Genomic DNA, 25685 nt, shown 5'->3' with positions numbered 1-25685 from the left:
TCACTATTAAGAATGTAGTGTAGCTCTCCCGTGGCATGACGATGGCGTCTTTTCTGCAGTTGATTGAATCTGATATGCTTTGAGTTCTCATAATACCGTTGTCGTCGAGGTAGACATTTAATCCAGCCAACCTGCTTTGTTTACCTGGTGGTAGCTTTACACGTAATAAGTTAATCCGGCTAAGTATGCTTCGGCTTGAGCCTGCTTAAAGAGTATATTAGTGGCGTTGTTGATTAATTCCAAAGTAATCTTATTCGGCTTGACTTGTTCGGTTGGCGCTTAGTCGATCGAGATATAAAAGAAATCTTGCTACTGCTCTGTAGACGCGGTGCCAATCGCGAAAGTATTCCACGTTCAATTTTACGGCATCGCTTTTTTGCGTAACGTATACGTGTTTCTTCAGCTCGGTCGTGTCTTTTCCCTCTAGGCGTTGTGGGACTTGCGGCCACTCGCACTCTTGCATTTTCAAGAAGTCAGGCCCCTGCTTAATTTCTATCGTACTGTCGACCTTAGTCGCACCGTCTGCTACATACCCATCGCCACTGGGTACTGTTGGAGCACTCAAGAATTTCCCCTATGTGATGCATCACGAATTGTTGGAAATTACGCGGATCTATTCTCAGCTACTGTAAGACGGTTCGAGATTCGGACCAGAATGTGACGGTTCTGATTTTCAACCTTCGAATGGAGAGTATTTTTTGAGCCAAGCGTACACCAATTACTGCTGCCTGAAGTTCCATCCGGGGGATAGAGATGAGCTTCAGCGGTGCAACTTTGCTTTTAGCGGCGACCAATGTTACGTCGAACCCATAATCCTGTGTATTCGCATATTATGAAGCCGCTGCGAAGGCATGCTCACTTGCGTCGACGAATGTATGGAGCTCTACTTGGGCCGAATGAGGCAGATTTGGAGAATAGCACCTTGGGATTTCCATGTAATATCTCCGGCAGGAGTTGTTTCCACTGATGCCACTGGTGGTGTAGTGTCTCAGTTAGCGCCACGTCCCATTCTATGTTGGCGCGCCAACGGTGCCGATTGTGTGGCAATAGAGTAGTCCCGGTGGGTCAAAACGTCACGGTGTAGTCGGGCGAACCTGAAATGAAATTTAACAAGTAAGGAAGGCTAAGTTCGGGTGTAACCGAACATTACATACTCAGTTGAGAGCTATGCAGACAAAATAACGAAAATCACCATGTAGGAAAATGAACCTAGGGTAACCCTGGAATGTGGTTGTATGACATGTGTATCAAATGGAAGGTATTAAAGAGTATTTTAAGAGAGAGTAGGCCATAGTTCTATGGATGGACGCCATTTAGGGATATCGCCATAAAGGTGGACCAGGGCTGACTCTAGAGTTTGTTTGTACGATATGGGTATCAAATGAAAGGTGTTACTGAGCATTTTAAGAGGGAGTGGGCCTTAGGTCTATCGGTGGACGCCTTTTCGAGATATCGCCATTAATGTGGACCAGGGGTGACTCTAGAATGTGTTTGTACGATATGGGTATCAAATGAAAGGTGGTAATGAGTATTTTAAAAGGGAATGGGCTTTAGTTCTATAGGTGAACGCCTTTTCGAGAAATCGCTATAAAGGTGGACCAGGGGTGACTCTAGAATATGTTTGTACGATATGGGTATCAAATGAAAGCTGTTAATAAGTATTTTGAAAAGGAGGGAGGAGGGTTTCGAGATATCGCCATAAAGGTGGACCAGGGGTGTCTCTAGAATGTGTTTGTACGATATGGGAATCAAATGAAAGGTGTTACTGAGCATTTTAAGAGGGAGTGGGCATTAGGTCTATAGGTGGACGCCTTTTCGAGATATCGCCATTAGGGTGGGCCAGGGGTGACTCTAGAATGTTTGTACGATATGGGTATCAAACGAAAAGTTTTACTGAGCATTTTAAGAGGGAGTGGGCATTAGGTCTATAGGTGGACGCCTTTTCGAAATGTCGCCATTAGGGTGGGCCTGGGGTGACTCTAGAATGTGTTTGTATGATATGGGTATCAAATGAAAGATGGTAATGAGTATTTTAAAAGGGAGTAATCCTTAGTTCTATAGGTGGACGCATTTTCGAGATATCGCCATAAAGGTGGACCAAGGGTGACTCTAGAATGTTTTTTACGATATGGGTATCAAACGAAAGGTGTTACTGAGCATTTTAAGAGGGAGTGGGCATGAGGTCTATAGGTGGACGCCTTTTCGAGATATCGTCATTAGGGTGGGCCAGGGGTGACTCTAGAATGTGTTTGTACGATATGGGTATGAAACGAAAGGTGTTACTGAGCATTTTAAGAGGGAGTGGGCATTAGGTATATAGGTGGACGCCTTTGCGAGATATCGCCATTAGGGTGGGCCAGGGGTGACTCTAGAATGTTTGTACGATATGGGTATCAAACGAAAGGTGTTACTGAGCATTTTAAGAGGGAGTGGGCATTAGGTCTATAGGTGGACGCCTTTTCGAGATATCGCCATTAGGGTGGGCCAGGGGTGACTCTAGAATGTGTTTGTACGATATGGGTATCAAATGAAATGTGGTAATGAGTATTTTAAAAGGGAGTATTCCTTAGTTCTATAGGTGGGCGCCTTTTCGAGATATCGCCATAAAGGTGGACCAAGGGTGACTCTAGAATGTTTGTACGATATGGGTATCAAACGAAAGGTGTTACTGAGCATTTTAAGAGGGAGTGGGCATTAGGTCTATAGGTGGACGCCTTTTCGAGATATCGCCATTAGGGTGGGCCAGGGTGACTCCAGAATGTGTTTGTACGATATGGGTATCAAATGAAAGGTGGTAATGAGTATTTTAAAAGGGAGTAATCCTTAGTTCTATAGGTGGACGCCTTTTCGAGATATCGCCATAAAGGTGGACCAAGGGTGACTCTAGAATGTTTGTTGTTGTTGTTGTTGTAACAATGCTCGCCCCACTTAATAGCCGCGACCGATCACAAATTGTCATCAATATCCTCTAACGGGAGTCCAAGGAAACTTGCCGTTTCAACAGGGGTGGACCATAAGGAAAGGGGTGTTAGAGGCGTTGGTTCCACATTACAATTGAAGAGATGGTTGGTGTCATGTGGGGACACATTGCAAGCGGGGCATACATTTTGTATGTCAGGGTTGATTCTGGATAGGTAAGAGTTTAACCTGTTACAGTATCCAGAACGAAGTTGAGCAAGAGTGACACGCGTTTCCCTGGGGAGTATGCGTTCCTCTTCCGCGAGTTCTGGATATTTTTCTTCAAGTACTGGATTCACCGGGCAATTCCCGACATAAAGGTCCGACGCCTGTCTATGGAGTTCACCAAGGACCTGCTTGTGTTTTTTCGCTTCATACGGCTGGGTTCTCAGGTGCCGTATTTCCTCAAAATGCTTACGGAGATGACTCCTTAGGCCCCTAGGCGGTGCTGGTTCGTCAATCAGATGTCTGTTGGGATGCCCAGGTTTCTGGGTATTCAACAGAAACTGTTTGGTCAGCATCTCATTTCTCTCCCTGATGGGGAGTATTCTCGCCTCATTATGCAGATGGTGTTCTGGGGACATAAGAAGACAGCCCGTGGCGATTCTGAGAGCAGTATTTTGGCAGGCCTGTAGTTTCTTCCAGTGGGTAGTTTTTAGGCTTGGCGACCATATGGGTGACGCGTAGCACCTAATCGGCTGGCTAATTGCTTTGTATGTGGTCATGAGCGTTTCTTTATCTTTTCCCCAGGTACTGCCAGCAAGGGATTGGAGGATTTTATTACGGCTCTGAATTCTCGGAATAATTGTGGTTGCGTGCGCACCAAAATGTAGATCCTGATCAAACGTCACACCCAAGATTTTGGGGTGTAGGACAGTCGGTAGCGTAGTGCCATCGACGTGGATGTTCAATATGGTCAACATTTGGGGCGTCCATGTTGTAAATAAGGTCGCGGAAGATTTAGTCGGTGACAATGCCAGGTTTCGCGAGACGAAAAAACTGGAGAGATCAGGGAGATAGCCGTTTATTTTATTGCATAGCTCATCGATCTCTGGGCCTGGGCCTGTGGCCATTATTGTGCAGTCATCGGCGTAGGAAACGATTGTGACTCCTTCCGGTGGTGAAGGTAGCTTAGATATGTAGAAATTAAACAAAAGTGGGGATAGGACACCACCCTGTGGCACCCCTTGTTTAATTCTCCTTGGTTTTGATGTTTCGTTTCTGAATTGCACCGATGCCTGCCGACCACCCAGATAATTTGCGGTCCACCTTTTAAGACATGGGGAAGGGTAGACCCTTCCAGGTCTTGCAGTAATGAGCCATGGTTGACCGTATCAAAGGCTTTTGATAGGTCTAGCGCTACGAGTACTGTTCTATGGTGGGGTATTGATTCAAACCGCAATTTATCTGGGTGCTAATGACATTTAGCGCGGAGGTAGTGCTATAGAGTTTTCTGAAGCCATGCTGAGGAGGGGCTAGCTGCAAATGTGCTTGGAAATAAGGGAGCAAAGTGGCTTCAAGCGTCTTTGCCACTGGCGATAGGAGAGATATCGGACGATATGACTCACCTACGTTAGCTGGTTTCCCAGGCTTTAGTAGCGGGACCACCTTGGCCATTTTCCATTTCTCGGGTATGGCAAAGGTGAAGAGAGACAGGTTGAAGACATGCGCTAAATATTTGAAACCCGCTTTCCCTAGGTTTTTAAGCATCGGCATGGCTATGCCGTCTGGGCCCACTGCTTTGGATGGTTTAGCGCGACCAATGGCGTCCTCAACCTCTCTAGCGTTGATGGTGATTGGTGACGCGCTGAATTTGTGTTTATGTGCGTGTCTATTGGCTCTCCGTCTATCTTTGTCGACCGTAGGATGCATTATATATTGTCGGCAGAAAGCGCTCGCGCATTTTTCCGCATCCGACAGCACCTTATCGCCAAAGGCGATGGAAACTTTGTCTTTGTGCTTAGTCGGATTCGATATGGACTTTACGGTGGACCAAAGTTTACCTACACCGGTAGAGAGGTTACAACATCTTAGGTGCTCTTCTCATTTCGCCCGCTTGTGTTCGTCCACAAGCAATGTGATGCGTTGGTTTATATCCCTTATTTGGGGGTCGCCTGGATCAAGCTGTCTTATAAGGTCGCGTTCCCTCGCTAAGCTCGCGGCCTCCGCTGGGAAGTGGGGCCGGATTTCGGGAATTCTCCCGGCGGGAATGAAATGTGCCGAGGCGGATTCAATGACCTTATGGAAGGCACGCTCCCCTTGGCGGGCATCATCGGGATAGGGAGGGCAGCAAAGCTGCTGTCTATTGCAGATTTATATTCTTCCCACTTTCCTTTTTTGAATTTTGTACGATATGGGTATCAAACGAAAGGTGTTACGGAGCATTTTAAGAGGGAGTGGGCATTAGGTCTATAGGTGGACGCCTTTTCGAGATATCGCCATTAGGGTGGGCCAGGGGTGACTCTAGAATGTTTGTACGATATGGGTATCAAACGAAAAGTGTTACTGAGCATTTTAAGAGGGAGTGGGCATTAGGTCTATAGGTGGACGCCTTTTCGAGATATCGCCATTAGGGTGGGCCAGGGGTGACTCTAGAATGTGTGTACGATATTGGTATCAAACGAAAGGTGTTACTGATCATTTTAAGAGGGAGTGGACATTAGGTCTATAGGTGGACGCCTTTTCGAGATATCGCCATTAGGGTGGGCCAGGGGTGACTCTAGAATGTTTGTACGATATGGGTATCAAACGAAAGGTGTTACTGAGCATTTTAAAAGGGAGTGGGTATTAGGTCTATAGGTGGACGCCTTTTCGAGATATCGCCATTAGGGTGGGCCAGGGGTGATTCTAGAATGTGTTTGTACGATATGGGTATCAAACGAAAGGTGTTACTGAGCATTTTAAGAGGGAGTGGGCATTAGGTCTATAGGTGGACGCCTTTTAGAGATATCGCCATTAGGGTGGGCCAGGGGTGAAAGAATGTGTTTGTACGATATGGATATCAAATTAAAGGTATTAATGAGGGTTTTAAAAGCGAGTGGCCCTTAGATGTATATGTGAAGGCGTTCTCGCGATATCGACCACAATGTGGACCAGGTGATCCAGAAAATCATCTGTCGGGTACTGCTAATTTATTTATATATGCAATACCACTAACAGTATTCCTGCCAAGATTCCAAGGGCTGTTGATTTCGCCTTGTAGAACTTTTTCATTTTCTTCTACTTAATACCATTTTACAAAGTTTTTTCCAAAGTTATATTTTGCGTCAATAAACCAATCCAGTTACCATGTTTCATCCCTTTTTTCGTATTTGTTATAGAATTATGGCATTTTTTTCATTTTTCGTAATTTTCGATATCGATAAAGTGGGCGTGGTTATGGTCGGATTTCGGCCATTTTTATACCAAGATAGAGTGAGTTCAGATAAGTACGTGGGCTAAGTTTAGTAAAGATATATCGGTTTTTGCTCAAGTTATTGTGTTAACGGCCGAGCGGAAGGACAGACGGTGGACTGTGTATAAAAATTGGGCGTGGTTTCCACCGATTTCGCCCATTTTCACAGATAACAGTTACCGTCATAGAATCTATGCCCTTACCAAATTTGAGAAGGATTGGTAAATTTTTGGTCGACTTATGGCATTAAAAGTATTCTAGACAAACTAAATGAAAATGGGCGGAGCCACGCCCATTTTGAAATTTTCTTTTATTTTTGTATTTTATTGCATCATATCATTACTGGAGTTGAATTTTGACTTAATTTACTTATATACAGTAAAGATATTAAATTTTTTGTTAAAATTTGAATTAAAAAAAATTTTTTTTTAAAAAGTGGGCGTGTTCTTCATCCAATTTTGCTAATTTTTATTTAGCACATATATAGTAATAGTAGTAACGTTCCTGCCAAATTTCACCATGATATCTTCAACGACTGCCAAATTACAGCTTGCAAAACTTTTAAATTACCTTCTTGTAAAAGTGGGCGGTGCCACGCCCATTGTCCAAAATCTTACTAATTTTATATTCTGCGTCATAACGTCAACCCATCTACCAAGTTTCATCGCTTTAACCGCCTTTGGCAATGAATTGTCGCATTTTTTCGGTTTTTCGAAATTTTCGATATCGAAAAAGTGGGCGTGGTTATAGTCCGATATCGTTCATTTTAAATAGCGATCTGAGATGAGTGCCCAGGAATCTACATACCAAATTTCATCAAGATACCTCAAAATTTACTCAAGTTATCGTGTTAACGGACAGACGGACGGACGGACCGACATGGCTCAATCAAATTTTTTTTCGATACTGATGATTTTGATATATGGAACTCTATATCTATCTCGATTCCTTTATACCTGTACAACCAACCGTTATCCAATCAAAGTTAATATACTCTGTGAGCTCTGCTCAACTGAGTATAAAAACATCTTTTTGTGGAGCCCAATGCATACCTAACACCTTTTTTGTGCCTCCAAATTGTACTGGTGTATGCCCTGCCGACTTGCCTTCTAGTAGTTGCTTAAGAACATTAGACGAGTTTGACGCCCAATTACGCATTTCGAATCCGCCAGCTGCGTGGACCTTGCGAACTAGACTCTCCATTTCGAGAGCCTCTTGCTCGGTGTCTTTGCTGTCGATATAATCGTCGACGTAATGAGCCTTTTGGACAGCCTCGTAGGCTTGAGAGCGTTGTTGGCGAAATGCCTCAGCATTTTTGCCAAGTACATAATATGCGATACAGGGCGCACAACTTAAGCCAAATGTCATTGCGTGTATAACGTACACGTTTACGTCGTTGTTGTACCATAGAAAACGTTGTGCGTCTCTGTCCCCTGGGCGGATGTTTATACGGTGAAACATTTCCGCTATGTCGCCGCATTTTGCTACTTGACCAACCCTGAACGAAATCAGGATCTCGACAAGTGGATTTAAGAGGTCTAGTCCGCTGAGTACGAAATCGTTTAAACACCCGCTGCGGGATTTTGCTGCTGCGTCCCAGACGAGCCTTATTTTGTTTGGCATTTTGGGGTTCAAGGCATCAAAAATCGGTAAGTACCATGTGTGCCTAGGCTGGTTTAAGATCTCAATTTCCGATAGTTTGACTGCCCTTTTTAAAAGGGTTATGAATTTGTTCGGATATTTTATCGTACAAATGCGGTTATCGCTTAATTTTTTGTTTAAGACAGTCGAGGCGCTTTAGAGCATTGATAACTTTCTGGCAGTACATCGTTGTTGTTGAGCCACAATAGACCAACTTCAAACCGTCCAATTACCTTGACGCATGTCTGGTCGAGAATTTCCATGGCTCTTTGATCATCGACTGATTGCACGTCGTGGGGTTTTACCGCGTCCAGGTTGAAGCTTTCCTTCACTGCGTAGTGCAGTTCTTGCCATTTACAGTCACAATGCTGCATAGTTATGTAGTTCGATGACATTGATGTACCTTGTATACTCCATCCCAGTAAACACTTAGATGCAATGGGTTGGTCTACTCTGCCCTCGCGGATCTTGCGTGGAACCGCGATCTTCCAATTATCGGTCCCGATGAGTAGCGCTGGTTGAACGTCGCTATACGATTCTAATGGAATATCTTTCAAATATGGGTACTTACCACGTAGCTCATTTGCGTCAATGGTTTGTTTAGGTGGGGCAATATTTTTGATGGTATGTACATTGTTTAACCAATACGATTTGTCGGCACCCGCAGCTGATATTTTTATGGACGCCCTAACGGATGAACTTTCGTTGCGTGTTGTTTCGCTTGTCCACTGCAGACATATAGGCGCTGGTGTTCCTTCAATGCCGAGTTGGTTGAAGGTCGATTCGTCTATGAGAGACACTGAAGATCCCTATCCAAGAACGCATAAGTGTGGATAGTTTAATTTTCCGAATGAATGTTCACAGGCATAATGCGAAAATACTGGCTTCTTGTACTGCTACTATTGTGCGTGCTTACGAGGGTTGTATCCCTATCCGAATTTATAGGTTTCTCAGTGCCTGCGTTGTGGAGCATTGGATGGTGCTTTCGAGTGCAACCATTTACGCCGCAACGGTTTGAGACACCGATAACATGTGCCACCCATTTTCACTGCTTCCCACCTCTGGTTTCCCGACATAGTTTGGAATTTTTCACACTGTTCAGCACAATGCTCAATTTCGCCAAACGCTACGCACTTCATTGTCGAACGCTTAGAGTGTGCGCCCGAACCTGATGATGTAAAAGTCTGTTTTGGAAAATGTCTTCTTTCGGGAGTTGTAGGCGATGGAGTGCACTCGCTATGACTGTGTGTGTTGACGGAGCTGGTTCTATAGAGCGCGGGCGATACTACGGTCGACGCCGCTTCCACCATTCGATATAACCAGTCACTGAATTCTTTTATTGTCGCTGTGTCGCCGCGCCGATGCATTGCCCAGCTTAATTTGTGCTGATTTGGCAATTTCTCCACCAACTCCTTAACCAGCATTGGATGCGCCTCCAGCTTACACGTCTGCATTGTAGCGCATATATTGCGTACCGCCAATGAGAAATCTATCAGAGGTTCTAATTTATCTTTAGGTGGAGGCAACTTCCTAATCTTCTCAATCATTCTTTCTAAAATATACTCGGGCCTGCCGAAGAACGTTTTTAGAATGCTGATGACTTCGGGAACCAAGTCTGGCAAAAGTAGCTTGTCTTTGACGAGCTCGTGCGCTTTCCCTTTTAGACACCCCTGCAGTCGTAGCATATTTTCGACGTTGATGAAACCCGCGACTGATGTACTATGGTCGAAGGTACTGATGAACATGGGCCACTCTTCCGGGTCCCAGCTAAACAGCGGCAAATCTTTTGGTATGGCTTGTCTCGCGGCTATTTTGGAGCTTGTTGACCCATTAACCGCAACTTGTATCCCTGGTATGACCGTCGAGTTCATATTAGCGAGAAGTCGGTACTTTTGCTCGATGTAGCGCTCCTCCGCTGCTCTTTTCTCCTCTAGCATTGTAAGCGAAAGTTGCTGCTGTAAGTTTGTTTCGCCATTGCCTGGTGTTGAGTTAAGGACAGCTTGTGGTGGAGCAAAATTGGACCACAGGTCACACCGGTCGCACTGTACCCAATTGCCGTCTTCATTTGACTCTTTCCCGCAAGCTTTACATACGCACATGCCTTGTGACTAGGGCTCTTGGTATTCGGTTAGTCGATTAACCGAATTATTCGAATATGTCATTAGTCGACTACTAAAAGTCGACTACCAGTATTCGGGTAGTCAAAACATTTAGACTATTCGGTTAACCGTCCATTTACGGTTAGTCGATTAACCGCTCACTAGGGGTTATCGGTTAATGTATATTTCGGTTACAAAGGCATCACGTATAAGTAGTATCTGTGATATTTGCCAATTAATTTGATTGGTTTCTTTTAAATATTCAATAAAATATATCAGGAGCTCAGGATTTTCGTGTAAGTAATTATGAACGAAATACAATGAAAATTTTCTTTACAGTTTTGCGCAATAAAGTAAGACCCCAAATTAAAATTAAAATTCGATTTATAGCAATTCCTTATGTTATTGAGCAGTTAAACACGAGCCCATTTCTCTGGTCGAGTCTCTGACGTTCAGCCACCAATTGCCTTATAATTTTGGTTGAACGTCAAAATCGAATGACTCTTGCAAAAGAGACTTTAGAAATAATTATATTTACCTGTATGGTCATAGTTTAAAAACAAGTATGAAAATAAAATAGATAAGATATCATTGACCTGTAACAATACTTCAAAAGGGAAATCTTCAAGTCAAAGGTTGTTTTCGTCATAACTTTTGCAAACATTTCTCTTTTCATTTCTCGTACTTTTTTCCAATTTGTTTGAATACCTATCCTACTTCCTTTTCCAATTACAATCGCGGCTTTCCTTACTCTAGACTCTAAGGATTGCTTCGCGACATATGGTATATTAGTACAGATTTTATTACTTTAATTATTTTATAATAATCTTTTAAAACGTTATCTGTAGCAGCAGGACCAAGGGAATATAAAACTAAAGCGTAGTAAAATAACCAACATACAAAAACAGAAACAAGTTGAACGTACATATGGTCAAAGCATATATTGTTTTTTCACACAATGCTGTAGAATTCAAATGACACGAAAAAAAGCCTTGTATTAGGAGCACAGAAATAAAATGTAGGTAATTCTGTATATAAAAATATGAAATCAAATTTCAAATGTCTGACAAATATTGGTTTGTATGTGCATACATATGTAGGGGCGTTTTAGGAATGAGGGGAGGAGGGTTGTGGCAGCTGGTGGCCCTTTCTGAATAGTGCGCCTCATTTAAAGTTTATTAATCTATGCATAAATTTCCGTACATATAAAATCTAATTCAATTAATAAAACAAATAAAATAATATGTGCATATCTAAGATTTTTATTTCCATAAAATGCAAATCATGCCAAAACATATAGTCCTTAATGCTATATATAAAAACGACATATACATTTATATAAGTTCATTCCCCTTCATATAACCTCTGTTTTGATACAAGAAAGTAAGAAGATTTATATTTCTTCGCTATGGGATTTCCACCACAATATGGGATCGATATTGTGACCAACTTGTGGTTCTGCAATGTATAAATCCATTTCCGATTTAAGGTCTGTTCGGTTTATTTCGGACTTAAATAGGAAGTCAAGATCAGTATTTTTTTTCTGTGGCCACCGTGTAATCCACAGAAGTTCCATCTTTTAAACTACTTCTAACAAAATCATGGACTTTCATTTTTGTTTCTGTGTTTTTATATTGCAAACTTTTGTATCTTGGATCTAAAAAAACGGATACAAAAGCAACTGAAATGTTACTGCTACCATTGTCAATATTAAATCGTTTCAAAAGAGATTTCTTAGCACTTTCTTTAAACACATTTTCGTTTGTGTGTTCATTAAGTGCAGGACACATATGATTTTCAATTAAGCGATTTATTAACGGACGGACCAAAGGCAATGTTACCGACTTTGCACTGCACAATACAGTTGTTTACTAGTGTTGCCATCCCACTCCATTCAGTTTCGCTTAACTCCAACTTAAGCGCGTCGAACGGTTTTGTGATGGTTCTGTCCGTTAAAACTAAACATATAGCATTTCAGTTAAAAAGTAAACTTTCACACATATGAAGCTTAGAATTCCAACGAATTTCACATGACTGAACTAAGCAATTTTCCTTAATGCCAAGTTGTACTTGGCGTGTTGAAAGCACAGACTTGGCTACATTTGATCGATGGAAGAATGATGCTATATTTTTTCCTTTTGTGCATAAGTTGGCACTACACTTAACACTATCTGGTATATTTAAAAGTTTTTTCGGAGTCACATTCATCACGCTTGCACTATCATGAGTTGTCGCTTGTATTTGTCTAGATATATTCCAGTCCTCTAAGCAGGTCTCGACAGCTGCCGCAATATTTTCAGCATTTGGCCTTCCTGAATAGAAACTCAGATTAAACAAGTAAGGATGGCTAAGTTCGGGCGAAGCCGAACATTATATACCTAGCTTTATAGTATCATATAAATATTAGTAACAGGCCGTTATTATCCGAAGTTTCTTCGTTTGGCTGTGTTATAGTTGAACTAAGAGTATACGTTTATTTATTTCTAAATTATAAATAAAACTTGTGGTAATACTTACTTTTCGATGTCTCGATTTTTGTGATGTACCATCTTAAGGTGGTTATTTAGCGCAGATGTGGATGAATTAAAATATAATTCACTTTTTTTCCGTCCACCGACTTTTCGAAAAACTGCCACACCCAACTTCGTTTTCGACCGCTCATGTCGAAATTTTCCTTGTGACAAGCACAATTTTATTTTTTAGATGAAATTATCAATGAAAGTATTCCAGTTCTGACAAAAGTTGAAGCACAGTACTGTGTTGTCTAGTGCTTTCTAGGCCACTATTCAAATAAAATATAAAAAATACTATTTCCCTGGACTCATGTCACATCATCTAAGACATGCGGCTTGGTGTATTTTATTTCATTACCGATATCGAGAACTCAAATCTTTATTATCTCGACCTAAGCTGATATTGTATGATACCGCAGTTAATATTGTGACGAATATTAGCATCACTAAGGGATACTGTTACCTCTAAGCCGATGCTAAGCAGTCACTTGAATGTGCACAAACAAATTCACATACATATATCTGAGATACTCAAAAAAGTATGCAATCATCAGTACTCACAATATACACGCGCATATGGCGATGCGAGAGGCTATAAACTACAGATACATACGCGAGGCGTATGGTAATTATGTAGTAAATTCTAGAAGAAGAAACGCCTAGAAGTATGCGAGCGAGACAGCAGAGAGTATAAAAGGAGCGAAAGCTGTGTAAGAATCAATCAGTTTGTTTTAAACACGCTATAAGTTGCGAAGTGCAGTATAATTGTTAACTACTCTCAAAGTAGTCTAATAAAGACAATTGTGCAATACGGAATATTGATGTGTTTTATTCTACAGTTTAGCGATACGAATGTTAGTAGAAGGTTGCAAATAGTAGAATTTCTAAACAATATTAATAATTTCTAACATAAAATTTAGTTCACATTTTCATTTTATTCTCACTTGCGCATTGTTGTGAACTGATAACGATTTTCGGTTTCATAATATTCTGAAAACAGAGACTAGGCGGGTTAGGGGGTCAGAATATACCCGCGGTAGGTATGCCTGTCGTAAGGGGCGACTAAAATACCAGATTCAAGGGGTTGTGTAGCGCAACCCTTTCCGGTTGCCAGCGCAATATATAGCTTCTCCAAACCCAAATGTCAACCTCACCTGTCTGTGGCGAATCCTGTTTCATTAATAGCCGGGGCTCTGGCGCCCCGTACTCCTCATGGCTGTAGGGGGTGGGAGGACGGGATGACCAAGAAGGTCGCATGTGGTCATAACAAATCGTTCGCGAGATGATCGGGTTTGGTACCGAAACGTACTGGATACATTGCTCTGTAAAAACTTTTTAACGCAATAAGTACCCCACACACCTTTTATGAACATGAACGAGTGCTGAGTTCTGAAATATTCGCAAGGGCAAATTACTTATTCTGAATTCTTCAAAACGTTCACACACTGCTGTCAATTGAGTCCATTTCAAACAAAAAAGGACGAATAGCTTGTGAAATACATATGTATGTACATATATTAGCTGTTTTAAATTACTATTTAACGTATCATTTAAATTGTTGCGAAAAGCGAAGTTATAACAAATATATTAGGCAAAAGAAAATACTCATGTTCACGTTCGCAAAGGGGTGTATGGAAGGATTTGGTAAAATAAAAATACATTCCTAAAAGGCTCAAATCTCATACATAGAGAGTATGTGAATGGTTAGCAATTTTCTATGGTGATAAGTATTTTTACTATGGTAAGCATTTTTCCAATAGTTAACGGCAAGAACACGAAATTATATACACCTCATGTCTTTCAAAATTTCCTTTCCAACGTACTTTGCCACTGATTGACACACGCTCATACAGGTTTGAAATGACTTTATGTTACATATTTCTGGGCCAAAAGAGCAAGTGTTAGAGTTCCTAAACCTTTATAACAGCTAACTTATACTAATATGTTTTGCCTTTTGCAAATGCTGACCCATGGCTTGTTTTGCTTGCTTTAATTATATATGTATATTTAGTGGAAAAAATCTATCAAAAAAGTATTTACATATGTTAAAACTTTCTTTATGGTAACTATATTTTTGAAAAACTAAATTTTGGTTGAAGCAAAATCCAAATGTTGCCTACATGACATTTATTTAAAAGTTTTTTTCATATCCACTTACAAGAAATTTTGTGCTCCTGATACCTATAAAAGAAGATTTAATATAAACGGGTAAATATCGTGACAAAAATATGGTTGACCATCTCAACCATGCCAATATGGAAAATACAGTATGCTTGCATATTGTTACCATGCAGAATATGTATCAGGAGCGCAAAATTTCTAGAAAGTGATTGTGAAAAAATTTCAAATGAAATATTCGGTTAATGGTAACCGATTATGTGTCAAAAGTCGACTAGTCGCAGCAAAGCGAGTAATCGCTGCTAGACGGTTAAACGAATATCTCTAGTCGGTTAAAAACCGTACAAACGGTTACAACCGGTTAGTCGGTTAACCGACTAGTCGAATAAGTCGACTTTTTTCAAGAGCCCTACTTGTGACAGGGCTGAAACGCTTAAAATTTGCGTTCGCTTATTTGACCAAGTGTATGGGTATTTGTATGCTGCGAATGTCGGAAATCTCCGGCTCGAACAGAAAAGTTTGCCTGATGACCGTAACGTGAATTTTCTAGAACTATGATAGCGAGTACTCGTGCCGCTTCCGTTATTACGTTAAGTGAAAAAACGCCCACGTGTATGAATGCACATACAAATACAAACGGCGATGTATCAATGACGTATAAATTCTTTTTAAAAAATTGTTGGCGAGAAAATGAGGGAAGACAACTTGTTTCAATAGTATATATATTTAATTAACAAATTTAAGTAATTTAATAATTCAATTGTATTTAAAGGACAATATAAAAATGTAAAAATGAACAGAACAAAGCAGAACAGGTTTAAAAAGAATTTGTGGTTTCTTCCCTTTTTCTCTTCTCCTTTTTGCTAGGTGATGTGAGATATGCTCATTCGACCAATGTGTGAGTTTATCGATCAATGGTATACTTTATTATCTGGCGATGGAGAATTTGGCGGTAACAAGGGTACATCATTAATTTCATTTCACAAAAAAATACTTTACCGGAACGGAGATTTCACTGAGAAGTTTTTCATGACAGAAATACACTTGAAGTGTTTGCAAAATCGCTTCTGAGGGGCGACGCGCTTAGAAAACGTTTTCTCTAAATAAACTCGCCTCTAAATCTATGATGTTGTGTTGTCCGGGCTCACCACACCACGTCCGCTGAATTTCCTTTAATTTCAATAATTTTTCAGAACTTTTTTTCAATTAAATATTTTTCATTTCCAGAACTTGAATACAATTTTTATTGTGGTGAATGGTTGAACAAAAATTTATCTCTAATCTATTTATTAACAAGAACACACTTTCGCACTTTTATTTATGGGGCACGAATTCATTAGCATTTTTTTGTTACTCTACTTCCCTTTTCTTTGGCAAGGTATTCTGCTTCACAAATGGCTTCTTAGGTTTCTATCCACTTTTGCGGAAAGATTTTCTCACATAAATATGAATCTTCTTTGTCAATTTAAACTTGCCAAAATAACCTTTCGAATTATTAACTTTCGTGATACAAAAATACTATCTTCCTCGACACCTTTCGTCTTACCGCTTTAGTAACCTACTCTTGTCGAAATAGTTTCCAAATGCTGTTTCGCTCTTGTATCTAAATGTCTTTCGCTTTGGGGGAACATTTTTTTCCGAAAGCTGATATGAATTCGGAACAAGGATGATATCTCCGGCCATCATTTCTTCAGAAATGTATGGATTAAGTGAATTGCGCGGTAGACAGGTAAATGCAGCTGAATTACAATTATAGCTATGGTACTACCTCATGTGGAAGGAAGTCCTGTTGGAGAAAATCGGCAAGAAATGTGTTATTGTATTAAGAGTGACCAACTAGGATTCATTATGACTAGGCTATTGAGTAATCGCAGCTTTATTTAAATTAGTATAGGGTTTAGGAACGCAGGCACTGAGCGTAGTGCAGTGCTGCCACCTAAATTCAATGTGTTAGTCAACACTGTATCTATTGCATTACTTTGTTTACATAGTATTGTTTACAATCGTGGCTGTATAAGTATGCTATCGCCAGATGCTGACAGAGAATAGATTCCATTAGAGGCTGACGAAACTTCAGGAGTCTTATACCCAGGCCATTTTTGGATACAATAGATTTATAAAGACTCTCATGCATCTACACTGGTATGAAAGTCTTTGGTCGGGCAAGGATTAATGTTCTTGTTGTTGCTGAGCTATGAGTGCTTCGCCCCATTCATCAACGGGAGTCCAAGGAAACTAGCAGTTTCAATAGTGGTGGACCATAGGGAAGCTGGTGTTAGAGGCGTAATTGCCGCGGTTGAATCTGGACAGGTAAGATTTTAACTTGTATCCAGAACGAAGTTGGGCCAGGCGCAAGGTGAAGAAACTGGAAAGGGTTACTAAAAGCGTGAACAACATTTTGAAAGTTTTAAAACACAGGTTGTTTATTTTACATGTTTAAAACTTTAAATTTTATTTATAAGAAAAAATCGTTCACTTATACTTAGCCTGTGGGATAGAATGAAAGACGCATTTCATTTTATTTTTATTAAAAGAATACTTTTTTTTTAATTACAAATGGTACCAGTACAAAATCATCGGGCATTAGTGAAAGGATATATCTAGTTAAATATTTATATGTATGTATTTTTTGTAAAACCGCTTATGTATAGATTTTCTATTATTAAATATTCATATTTCGTATCATACATTTTCTCTTTTAGAAATGTTGAAAAAAAATCTGTGAAAATCTATAAATTATTTACACTCATATATGTATTTTACAAAGTAATTACAAAATTTTGAACAGAAGAAAAAATGTAAGTAGCAAAAAACTTAAAATAGAAAAAAACTAAACAAAAATTAATAAATGTCAAAATAAAACAGAAGCCAATTGTCAAAAAAGATCAAAAACTTAAAACAAAAATAAAATGATAATGGTTTGATAAAAAAAATTCAAAACTTCAAATAAACTATTATGAATGCATATGGTAAAAAATATTTATGTTTGCGGACGGGTTGCGAGTTTCAAACTTAAAAAATACCTCAAGAATATTGTTGTAATAAAAATTACTAAACTTCAAAAATTAGACATGCAGAAAAATCAAACTGGAAAAAAAAATAACTAAAGAATTCGAAACTGTTTGTTGAAAAATAAAAAAAAAACGTGTTTCGTCTTTATAATTTTCTTCGAGAATTTAACTTAAAAACGTTTTTAAAATTACATACATTGTTTTTTCATCTGAATACAAAACAGAAAATGTTTCTTCTTAAAGAATTTCTAAAGCTACTTAAACTATAAAAAACATAAATTTATTTTAATCAGAAAAATAATAAAAAATAGTCAAATTATTTGGAAAACTTATACAAAAATTCTAAAATTTAATTTGTTAAAACAAATTAAAAAAAAAAAAACAAAAAGTCAAAAACCGTTAAAAGAGAAAAATAAGAATTAAAAAAATAAAAAATAAAATTTAATATAAACAATAAAAAAATAGTAAAATTATTTAAACAACTTACTTAAAATATAAAAAAAATCTAAACCTTAATATGTTAAAATAAATAACAAAAAAGAAAAAAAGAAAAACTATAAAAAAATAATATTAATAAGAGAAAAATAAAAAAAGGTAAGTTTGACAAAATTGCAATTAAAATTTTTATAATTTAAAGATGTACTTATCCATAATAAATCAAAATCTTGCATCTTTCAATTTTTTTATTTAAAAATTTAGAATTTAAAAACTTAAACGTGATGAATACAACTTGAATAAAATTTAAACTTATAAAAAACAGAAATGAGAAATCGGTAAAAAATATGAAAATTTTCCAGCAAAACTGAAAATATTAATAACTAGTTTGTTTTTAGTTTTTTTCCAAAAGCCTGAACGTTTTAATGTAAAAACTTGGATTTTGTAAAAAATAGTTTAGAAAATCATTCGCGTTTTTAACCTTTTCTTTAAAACCATTAAAAAAATAAATTTTATCAAAAACTTATTTTCATGTTTTTAAAATCTTACAAAAATTGTATTTGCCAATTCATTTGTAATGAAATATTCAACACAAATTTTTTTGTTTGGACTTTTTAAATTTATTAAATCATCAAAATATTTTTTTTAAACTTAAAAACAATTTTTAAAATAAAAAATTAGGAAAAAGTTTAAAAAATATGCTGTTGTTTTTAATTAAGTAAAAAAAAGACAAAAATAAAATAAAAATTTAATGATAAAAAGAAAAAAATAAAAAGATTCTAAAAAATTATTATTTTGTAAAACCACAAAGTAAAAAAAAAAATTAATTACGAAAAAAGTAAATAAATGTCATAAAAAGAATAAAATGAAATTAAAATCATTAAAAGAGAAAAAAGACCAAGAAATCAAAAAATGATTAATTAAATCTTGCTTAAAAAAATAAATTTTTTTTTATACTCACAGCATATTTTTTTTATGCTTTATATAAAACTTGTTTTTTGTGTTTTAAAAACAATTCTTTAATTTCGTTTTTGCAGACAATTTCCAATGCATACTTTTTATAGAAGATTATTGTCATTAAAAACATTATTTGTTTTTTACTTAAGGTTTAAGAGGTTCGCTAAAATATATATATATTTTTAAATAATATTTTCTAATTCTAATAATTTTTTTTTTAATATTTGTTTTTAAACTTATGTGTATTTAAAAAGTTTCTCTCCTAACGCTTCCGTTGTGTTGTTTGAAAACCCGCTTTTGTAACTATGCTAAGTCAATTTCGAACGCTTATGCGCGCCATGTTTTATCAAAAATTTCGCTTTCACTTAATTGTGTAAATTTATAATTTTTTTATTATAATTTTTTTATCGAAGGTATTTTGTGCTCTTCCCACTATGCGAAAAGTTGGTTTCTTCTAAGGTTTAACTTTTAAAGTTTTTTTCTCTTTTCCTTTCCTTTATTTTTCGTTTAATTTCTTTTATCTTTTTTGTTGGCAACATGTTTCTTTATTAATAATTTTTTTTTACAAAATCTTTATTTTTCTTAAACTTTGAATTTTAGAAAAAAAAACACAAAGTAGAAAATTGTTTCTCATTGGGTTTTAGTAAGATTTTCGCAGCGCATCAAATAGATATTCCTGCACTTCGGGTGAATTGGGGTCCATTGTGTTGAGCTTATTGGTTGAGCTGTTGTGTACGCTCTGCAGTGACAGCGCCAGCGATGTTGTCGAACCGGTAGCGCTGCCAATACCGGCACTGTTGCCCAAACTGCTACGCGTCGCGCCGCGTACTCGATTGCTGCGCCTGTCGACATCACTTCTGCCGCCGCAGCTCAACTCCTCCGCATCTCTGCTGCATGCATTGTTGCTGTGGCGCTGCGAAAATAGCAACGTACTCTGATGCTGCAACTGATGCATCGGTGACACAGACAACGTCGATACACCACCTACCATCTCCTCCATGTTGCGCAGCGAAGAGCGGCGCGATGCATTCGTCACAGTTGGCAGCTTACTTTTCATCGCGTTGTATGTTTTTGTATAGCTCGTTTTGCGTTGGCGACGCTGCTTCCAACGGCAAACCACAAAAATTACCAGAAATGTCGCGAGTGAGGTGAGCACAATCGCAGCGCTGGCCACAATGGCAGAGCGTATTCCCGGCGGCATATTACTGTAAATGCTGTTTGAATTGGCGGAGGTGGAGGCGGCAGCCGCCGCTGGACTGCTTTTGAAGCCATGTCCGGATAGCTCGAGATCGAGCAAGTCATGTGCGCGCTCAACCTCATTTTCGTTAGCATCCACAGAGTCGATGCCGGAGGCACTGTTTGTTTGTTTTCGCCCTGCGCTCAATTCTTGCTGTAGTGGCGGCTCAACGTTCATGTTGATATTTGTTTCATTAGCCAGTAAAAACTCGTTATTATCCAACTCGGCAGATGTGTTTTCGAGCAGCAATTGTGGTGGTGACATAAAAAAGGAGTTGCTTTTGGTGGATGCATCACTGCGCGTGCTGCTCGCAAGTGACGCGAGAGCTAACGTTTTCCAAGAAGGGAAGAAACCAACTGATTTTTCCGTGCGTTGTGTCTGCAGAAAGGAAGAAGCACCTGCGTGGAAATAGAAGACAAAGAAGAAAATATTCATAAATTATAAATCGCTCAATATTTTATGTTATATAAAATGCGAACTCTGCGCGCGCACTTACATGATTTGTGGCAAGCTGCTGAGACTGCGGCTGCCGCAACTGTGTATATCTACGCGCCATGCTGTCAAGGCACTTCAGGCTATAAATATATATTTAGCTTGCTACAACTTCTCGAACTCAGCAGCTCACCACAAATCCTGCGTCAACGCGCTGCCTCTAATATCTTGTGCGTCTTCTATCGCGCGCGCTACTTTGATAGCGCTTGGTACCGCGATACTGACGACGTCGGCGCTCCAACTGATTGCGCTCTAACGCACCTTTACCACCTCCAGCCGCACCGTTTTTGCTCGCCTCATCTTTGTATATCTCATCTGTCGGCTCAATATCGATTATAGAGGTAAAGTAGCTGGCGCCTTGTGAATCCGTTTTTATTTCATCCGGCTTTACGCTTTTCAAATCCATCAAATTGAAGTGTGGGAAATTTTCAAATGCCGTAACAATGTCCATATTGTCGTGAAGAACGACTTTCTGGCCGGGAAAAAACCGCGAGCGATTTTGCACAATTGTCGCCAAGTGCAGCTGACTAGAGCCACGTTTACGATGCTCAATCAGTTCTTCAAGCGTCATATTCCGCTGTTCGAGCACCTTGAAGAGATGATTGCCGGAGCGACGATCTTCGATGAGCTCAAGTAGATGGGTGCGATCGTCCACGCCATCAAAGTCGGGCACCGAATCTTGATACGAGAAAGAGTTACCATTGTTAGCGGGTCTGACCAGATCAATGCGTGAACTAATGTTTTCGACGTCAGCTGCGTTGTTTGATTTCTCCCGCTGCTTATTGTCATCGTGGGTAGTGGTTGCTGCGTCAAAAAAGTTTTCAAAACCATCATTGTCATTGTTTTCAGCTTCCGGAGATTGAGTGGCGTGCGTATCGTCTAACTCAATAGAGTTCGTTTTGAAGCTGGGTTGCGCGCGTAGCGCTGGTATCGAGCTGGTTGTGACGCGTGTTGAGTTCGCCACATTTTTGCTCGTTGTTGTTGTTGTCGCTTGCTTCGTTGCAAAACTTGCTGCGATAGCTGTTGTGTACATGCCTGTTGAGGTCGCCGGAGTAGTGTCCTCACGCTGCTCCTCGTCCTCATATTTGCTTGTAGTCTCCGTACTACTTTCTTCCTCATCACGCAAATACTCTTCTTCTTGCTGTTCTTCGGTATCCACTTCCGCGGGCGCTTCTTTCACTTCAGGCTTAGCAGCGGTATCAAACTCCTGCTCTTCTGCCGCCACTTCTTCCTCCTCGTCCACCGCAGTCGGTGGCTCTTTGTTGTATCTATTATTGACTATGGTGGTGGTTAGCTTTTCCTCAAAGCTCGACACTTCTTTTGTTTCAAGCTCGGCGCTCGGAAACACAGTCTTTAATAGAAATGGCGGCTTAAGCGTTGAACGGTGCATGAGATTTTTCTTATAAATTGGCAGGCGCGTTGTAGTAGTCGTAGTCGACGTTGTGGTGGTGCTGCTGGTTGGCATGCTGGAGCGTCTTGTTGTGCTGCCTATATCGAAACCCAACGTTGTACCACGTGAAGAGCTGCTAAAATATTTGAGACGCTGTAAGGTAGGCAGTTTTACTTTGCTGCGCAGTTGCGTGTCGTCGCTTTCGTCCAAAGTATTTGGTGTCGGCTGCACTTCTGCGCTGCTATCAACAGCTTCCGCATAAGTCTGCTGCGTTATGGTACTAACTGCGCCATTTGCAGCACCACTCAAATAAGGTACGCGACGCATTGGCTTAAGAGGTTTGTTATTGATTGCTTTACTTGGCGCTGCCGGTTGTGGTGCTGCTGCTGTGCTCTGCAGCACTTGTAACGCGTTCTGCTTGCCCTTCAACAAATCGTCCAATGATAAATTTTTTTGCTGCAATATTTCACTTAAACTTAAACCACCAGCGTTTTTGAGTATGTTCTTCAAATCCACTGAAGTCTTGCTATTAGTTGCAGGCTCACCGTTCACTATTAATGTATCGGTATCCTTTTTCGATTGTGAGTAGGGTCGCCGATATGATTTATCGCGCGTACTCATATTTGGTGAACTATCCTGTCTCTGTTTGTCGCGCAACTCATACAGTTTTTGTTCTTTTTCAAGCGCGGCTAGCGGCTCGCGTATGGCGGGCTGCTTACGTCGGCGACCAATGGTGCGTATTTCGTCACGCGCTAGACTATCACCAATAGGCGTGTTATCATCTTCCACTCTTCCGCGCCAATATTGCTGTTGGCCACTGCCCTCTTCGCTATGTGTACCTGGGCGCCGAGTGCGTGTGCGCCCGCTGTTGGCTGCTTGTCGGCGTCGTGAAGTATCGGAGTTGTCGCCGATGTTTTCGTTGTAATAGTTCGGATCATTCAAGTTGTTTTCATCGTCTACCACGAGCAAAGCGCCAGTGCGGATCATCTGTGAGTGAAAAAAGAGAGTTAGGATGGAATTAGTTATGTGAATTTAAGAAAAAATATGTATAAAAGTTTATAAAATAATAATATGTAAAGACGCGCTTTGGTCGAACAGCACATACGCAATAGAGTCATCAAATGAGACATTTAGAAATGATGAGAAAATGAGAGTTGTGAGCCCGGTGAATCCTGTACTCAAAGAACAATCCCAAAACTAGCAGTAGAGGAACACACTCTCCCTAGGGAAACGCGAGTCACTTTAGCTTAACTTTGATCTGGATACTGTAACAGGTTAAACTCTTACCTATCCAGAATCAACCCCGACATACAGAATGTATGCCCCGCTTGCAATGTGTCTCCACATGACACCAACCATCTTTTTAATTGTAATGTGGAACCAACGCCTCTAACACCCCTCTCATTATGGTGCACCCCTGTTGAAACAGCTAGTTTCCTTGGACTCCCGTTAGAGGATATTGATGACAATTTGTGATCGGTAGCATCTATTGGATGGGGCGAAGCACTGCTACAACAACAACAACAACGTGAGCATTAGGCACAGAAGTGATTAAAAATGAGAGAAAATTCAATACCAAGTGAATGAGGTTGTTCTTATAGTGAGGTAGTGTTACCATGACGCGATCTTTTGACGAGACCGCACTATTACAATCATACGAACGATTTTAATTAATTGCCAGCGCAATATATAGCTTCTCCAACCTAATTGTCAACCTCACCTACCCGTGGGGAATCTCTGGCGACCCCGAACTCCTGCTTAGAAGGTTTCATGTGGTCATACCAAATCGTGCCCGAGATGGTCGGTCTAGTATCGTTATGGTGCTTGTTACCGGAACGTACCGGATCTGCATCCGGCAAAGGACCATCAACATCGATAACACTGCTTATCGCTACAACAACAACAACATAGATGGCGCGATTGGAGCGTCACAATCGGAATTGCTGTGAGAAAGAAACTTCCATTAGGAATACCATGTGAAGTAAATCTAATCTGGTTGAATTCTCTCTTATCGCTAAAGCAATAAAAAATAAAAAAAAATCTAATAAATTCTTTTTAAGCCAATAGTTCTACTAATCTTTCAGCAATTCATGCAACAAACTCTTCATGGAATAATTTATATAAAGCTATCCTTTACTCTTTGAAATCTTTTCCAACACTTTGCATTCATTACATTTCAAAAGCTTTTGTTTCATCCTTATCGCCAACCGAAGCAACTATCTGTTTCATATTTGTTTATTATATAGCACTTATCATTTTCATTCGCCCTCCCTTCTAAAGCCTTTCTCTCGCTTGCTACATTGTTTATTGAAGTGTGAATATGAAATGCACTTAACTGTTTGTTGATTGATTGAGTCACTACCTCAACTGTACTTCGTGCTCCCTCAGCATACAAGTTCCTAAGTCCCCTCTGCATCCCCCTTATGCGCTTAAAGTGCTTTGTCTGCTAGGGAATTAATTTGCGGAAGTGCTGCAGCACAAATTAAGCATTTGCTGCTCTATATGAATGTAAATAGTGTTACTCTATACTTCTATCCCAACTCGGCATCGAAAAGTGGAACAGCTCGATTGCAACTTTCCCCTCTTTTGTAATGTAATCTCTTCTGCGCTGCTACAAACTCATTTGTTCCTTGGTTATTCACTACTATTTACCCATATTTGTAATCTATAGAAAATACATTTGCGCAATTTCCCGTGGGCATTTGCTAACGTAGTACTTCGTCTGGCTGGCGCTCATTTGTTTTACCATGTTTTCTATGTTGATTTCATATTTGTTTTTATTTCGTATTAATCTCATCATCAAGTAAATATTACATTTTTTTTCTTTTTCGATTTACGATTTGTTATTTTTATCTTGTAATCTTTGAGAATTACATATAAATTTCCACCTCCACTTACTAGCAGCCTTCACTCTCATACACTTCATCATAATTTCCAGTTCACTCAAATATATTGTAAACCTTTGTCTTATGCACTTAAGCAGACATTAACTTATGCTAAGTATGGTTTGCTCTAAAGCCAAGTCGACGCTTGTAGGTGAATTGCTCCGTAAGGATGACTCGTCGTTAATGGATGTTTGACCGGCTTATGTCATAATTCTAAATATTGGATATCATTCACAAGAAGAGGCAAAGTAATTTTCATATTAAATTTATCGTTTGTTGGAGTGAGGAAATTTAACATAAATTCACAAGAGAATGTTGCTAATGTATTTGTTTGTAAGTTTGTTTATAGCAAATAAGCTCAAGGGAAATTGTGCCATAAGCTCAAGGATGGCATGTCAGGGCGTTCGTTTAAAAATTTCGACTAAGTAATTTGTGGAAATATCAAGCAGTTTTCGGTTATGAATAAAAAAAGCTGAATTTGAAATGTTTGAAAGTCGTTTAAAGACGGACTACAGAATGCAAGATTGAATAAAATGTAACGATTTAACTCAGAAC

The 25685-nt window shown here is 39.4% G+C and overlaps 2 protein-coding genes across 11 annotated transcripts in view; one reads left to right on the top strand and one right to left on the bottom strand.

Annotated features, from left to right (window-relative positions):
* Positions 1-25685, top strand: part of Setd3 (SET domain containing 3) — a 67071-nt gene that overhangs the window by 5524 nt on the left and 35862 nt on the right. The gene's annotated exons all lie outside the window — the stretch shown is intronic.
* Positions 18938-25685, bottom strand: part of LOC137248986 (serine-rich adhesin for platelets) — a 594115-nt gene continuing 587367 nt past the window's right edge. For all 9 annotated transcript variants that reach the window (XM_067780019.1, XM_067780016.1, XM_067780020.1 and 6 more), the window contains 2 exons: positions 21117-23232; positions 18938-20761 (listed from right to left, as the gene is read on the bottom strand). In XM_067780019.1, coding sequence (XP_067636120.1) covers positions 19767-20761; positions 21117-23232 — 3111 coding nt within the window. In that variant the 3' untranslated portion in view covers positions 18938-19766. The remainder of the gene's footprint in view (positions 20762-21116; positions 23233-25685) is intronic.

This window comes from Eurosta solidaginis, chromosome 4 (assembly GCF_040869045.1).
Source record: "Eurosta solidaginis isolate ZX-2024a chromosome 4, ASM4086904v1, whole genome shotgun sequence".
In the NCBI taxonomy this organism is placed as follows: Eukaryota; Metazoa; Arthropoda; class Insecta; order Diptera; family Tephritidae; genus Eurosta; species Eurosta solidaginis.
The sequence above is the reverse complement of the archived record's forward strand: the minus strand, read 5'-3'. Positions and strand labels throughout refer to the sequence as shown.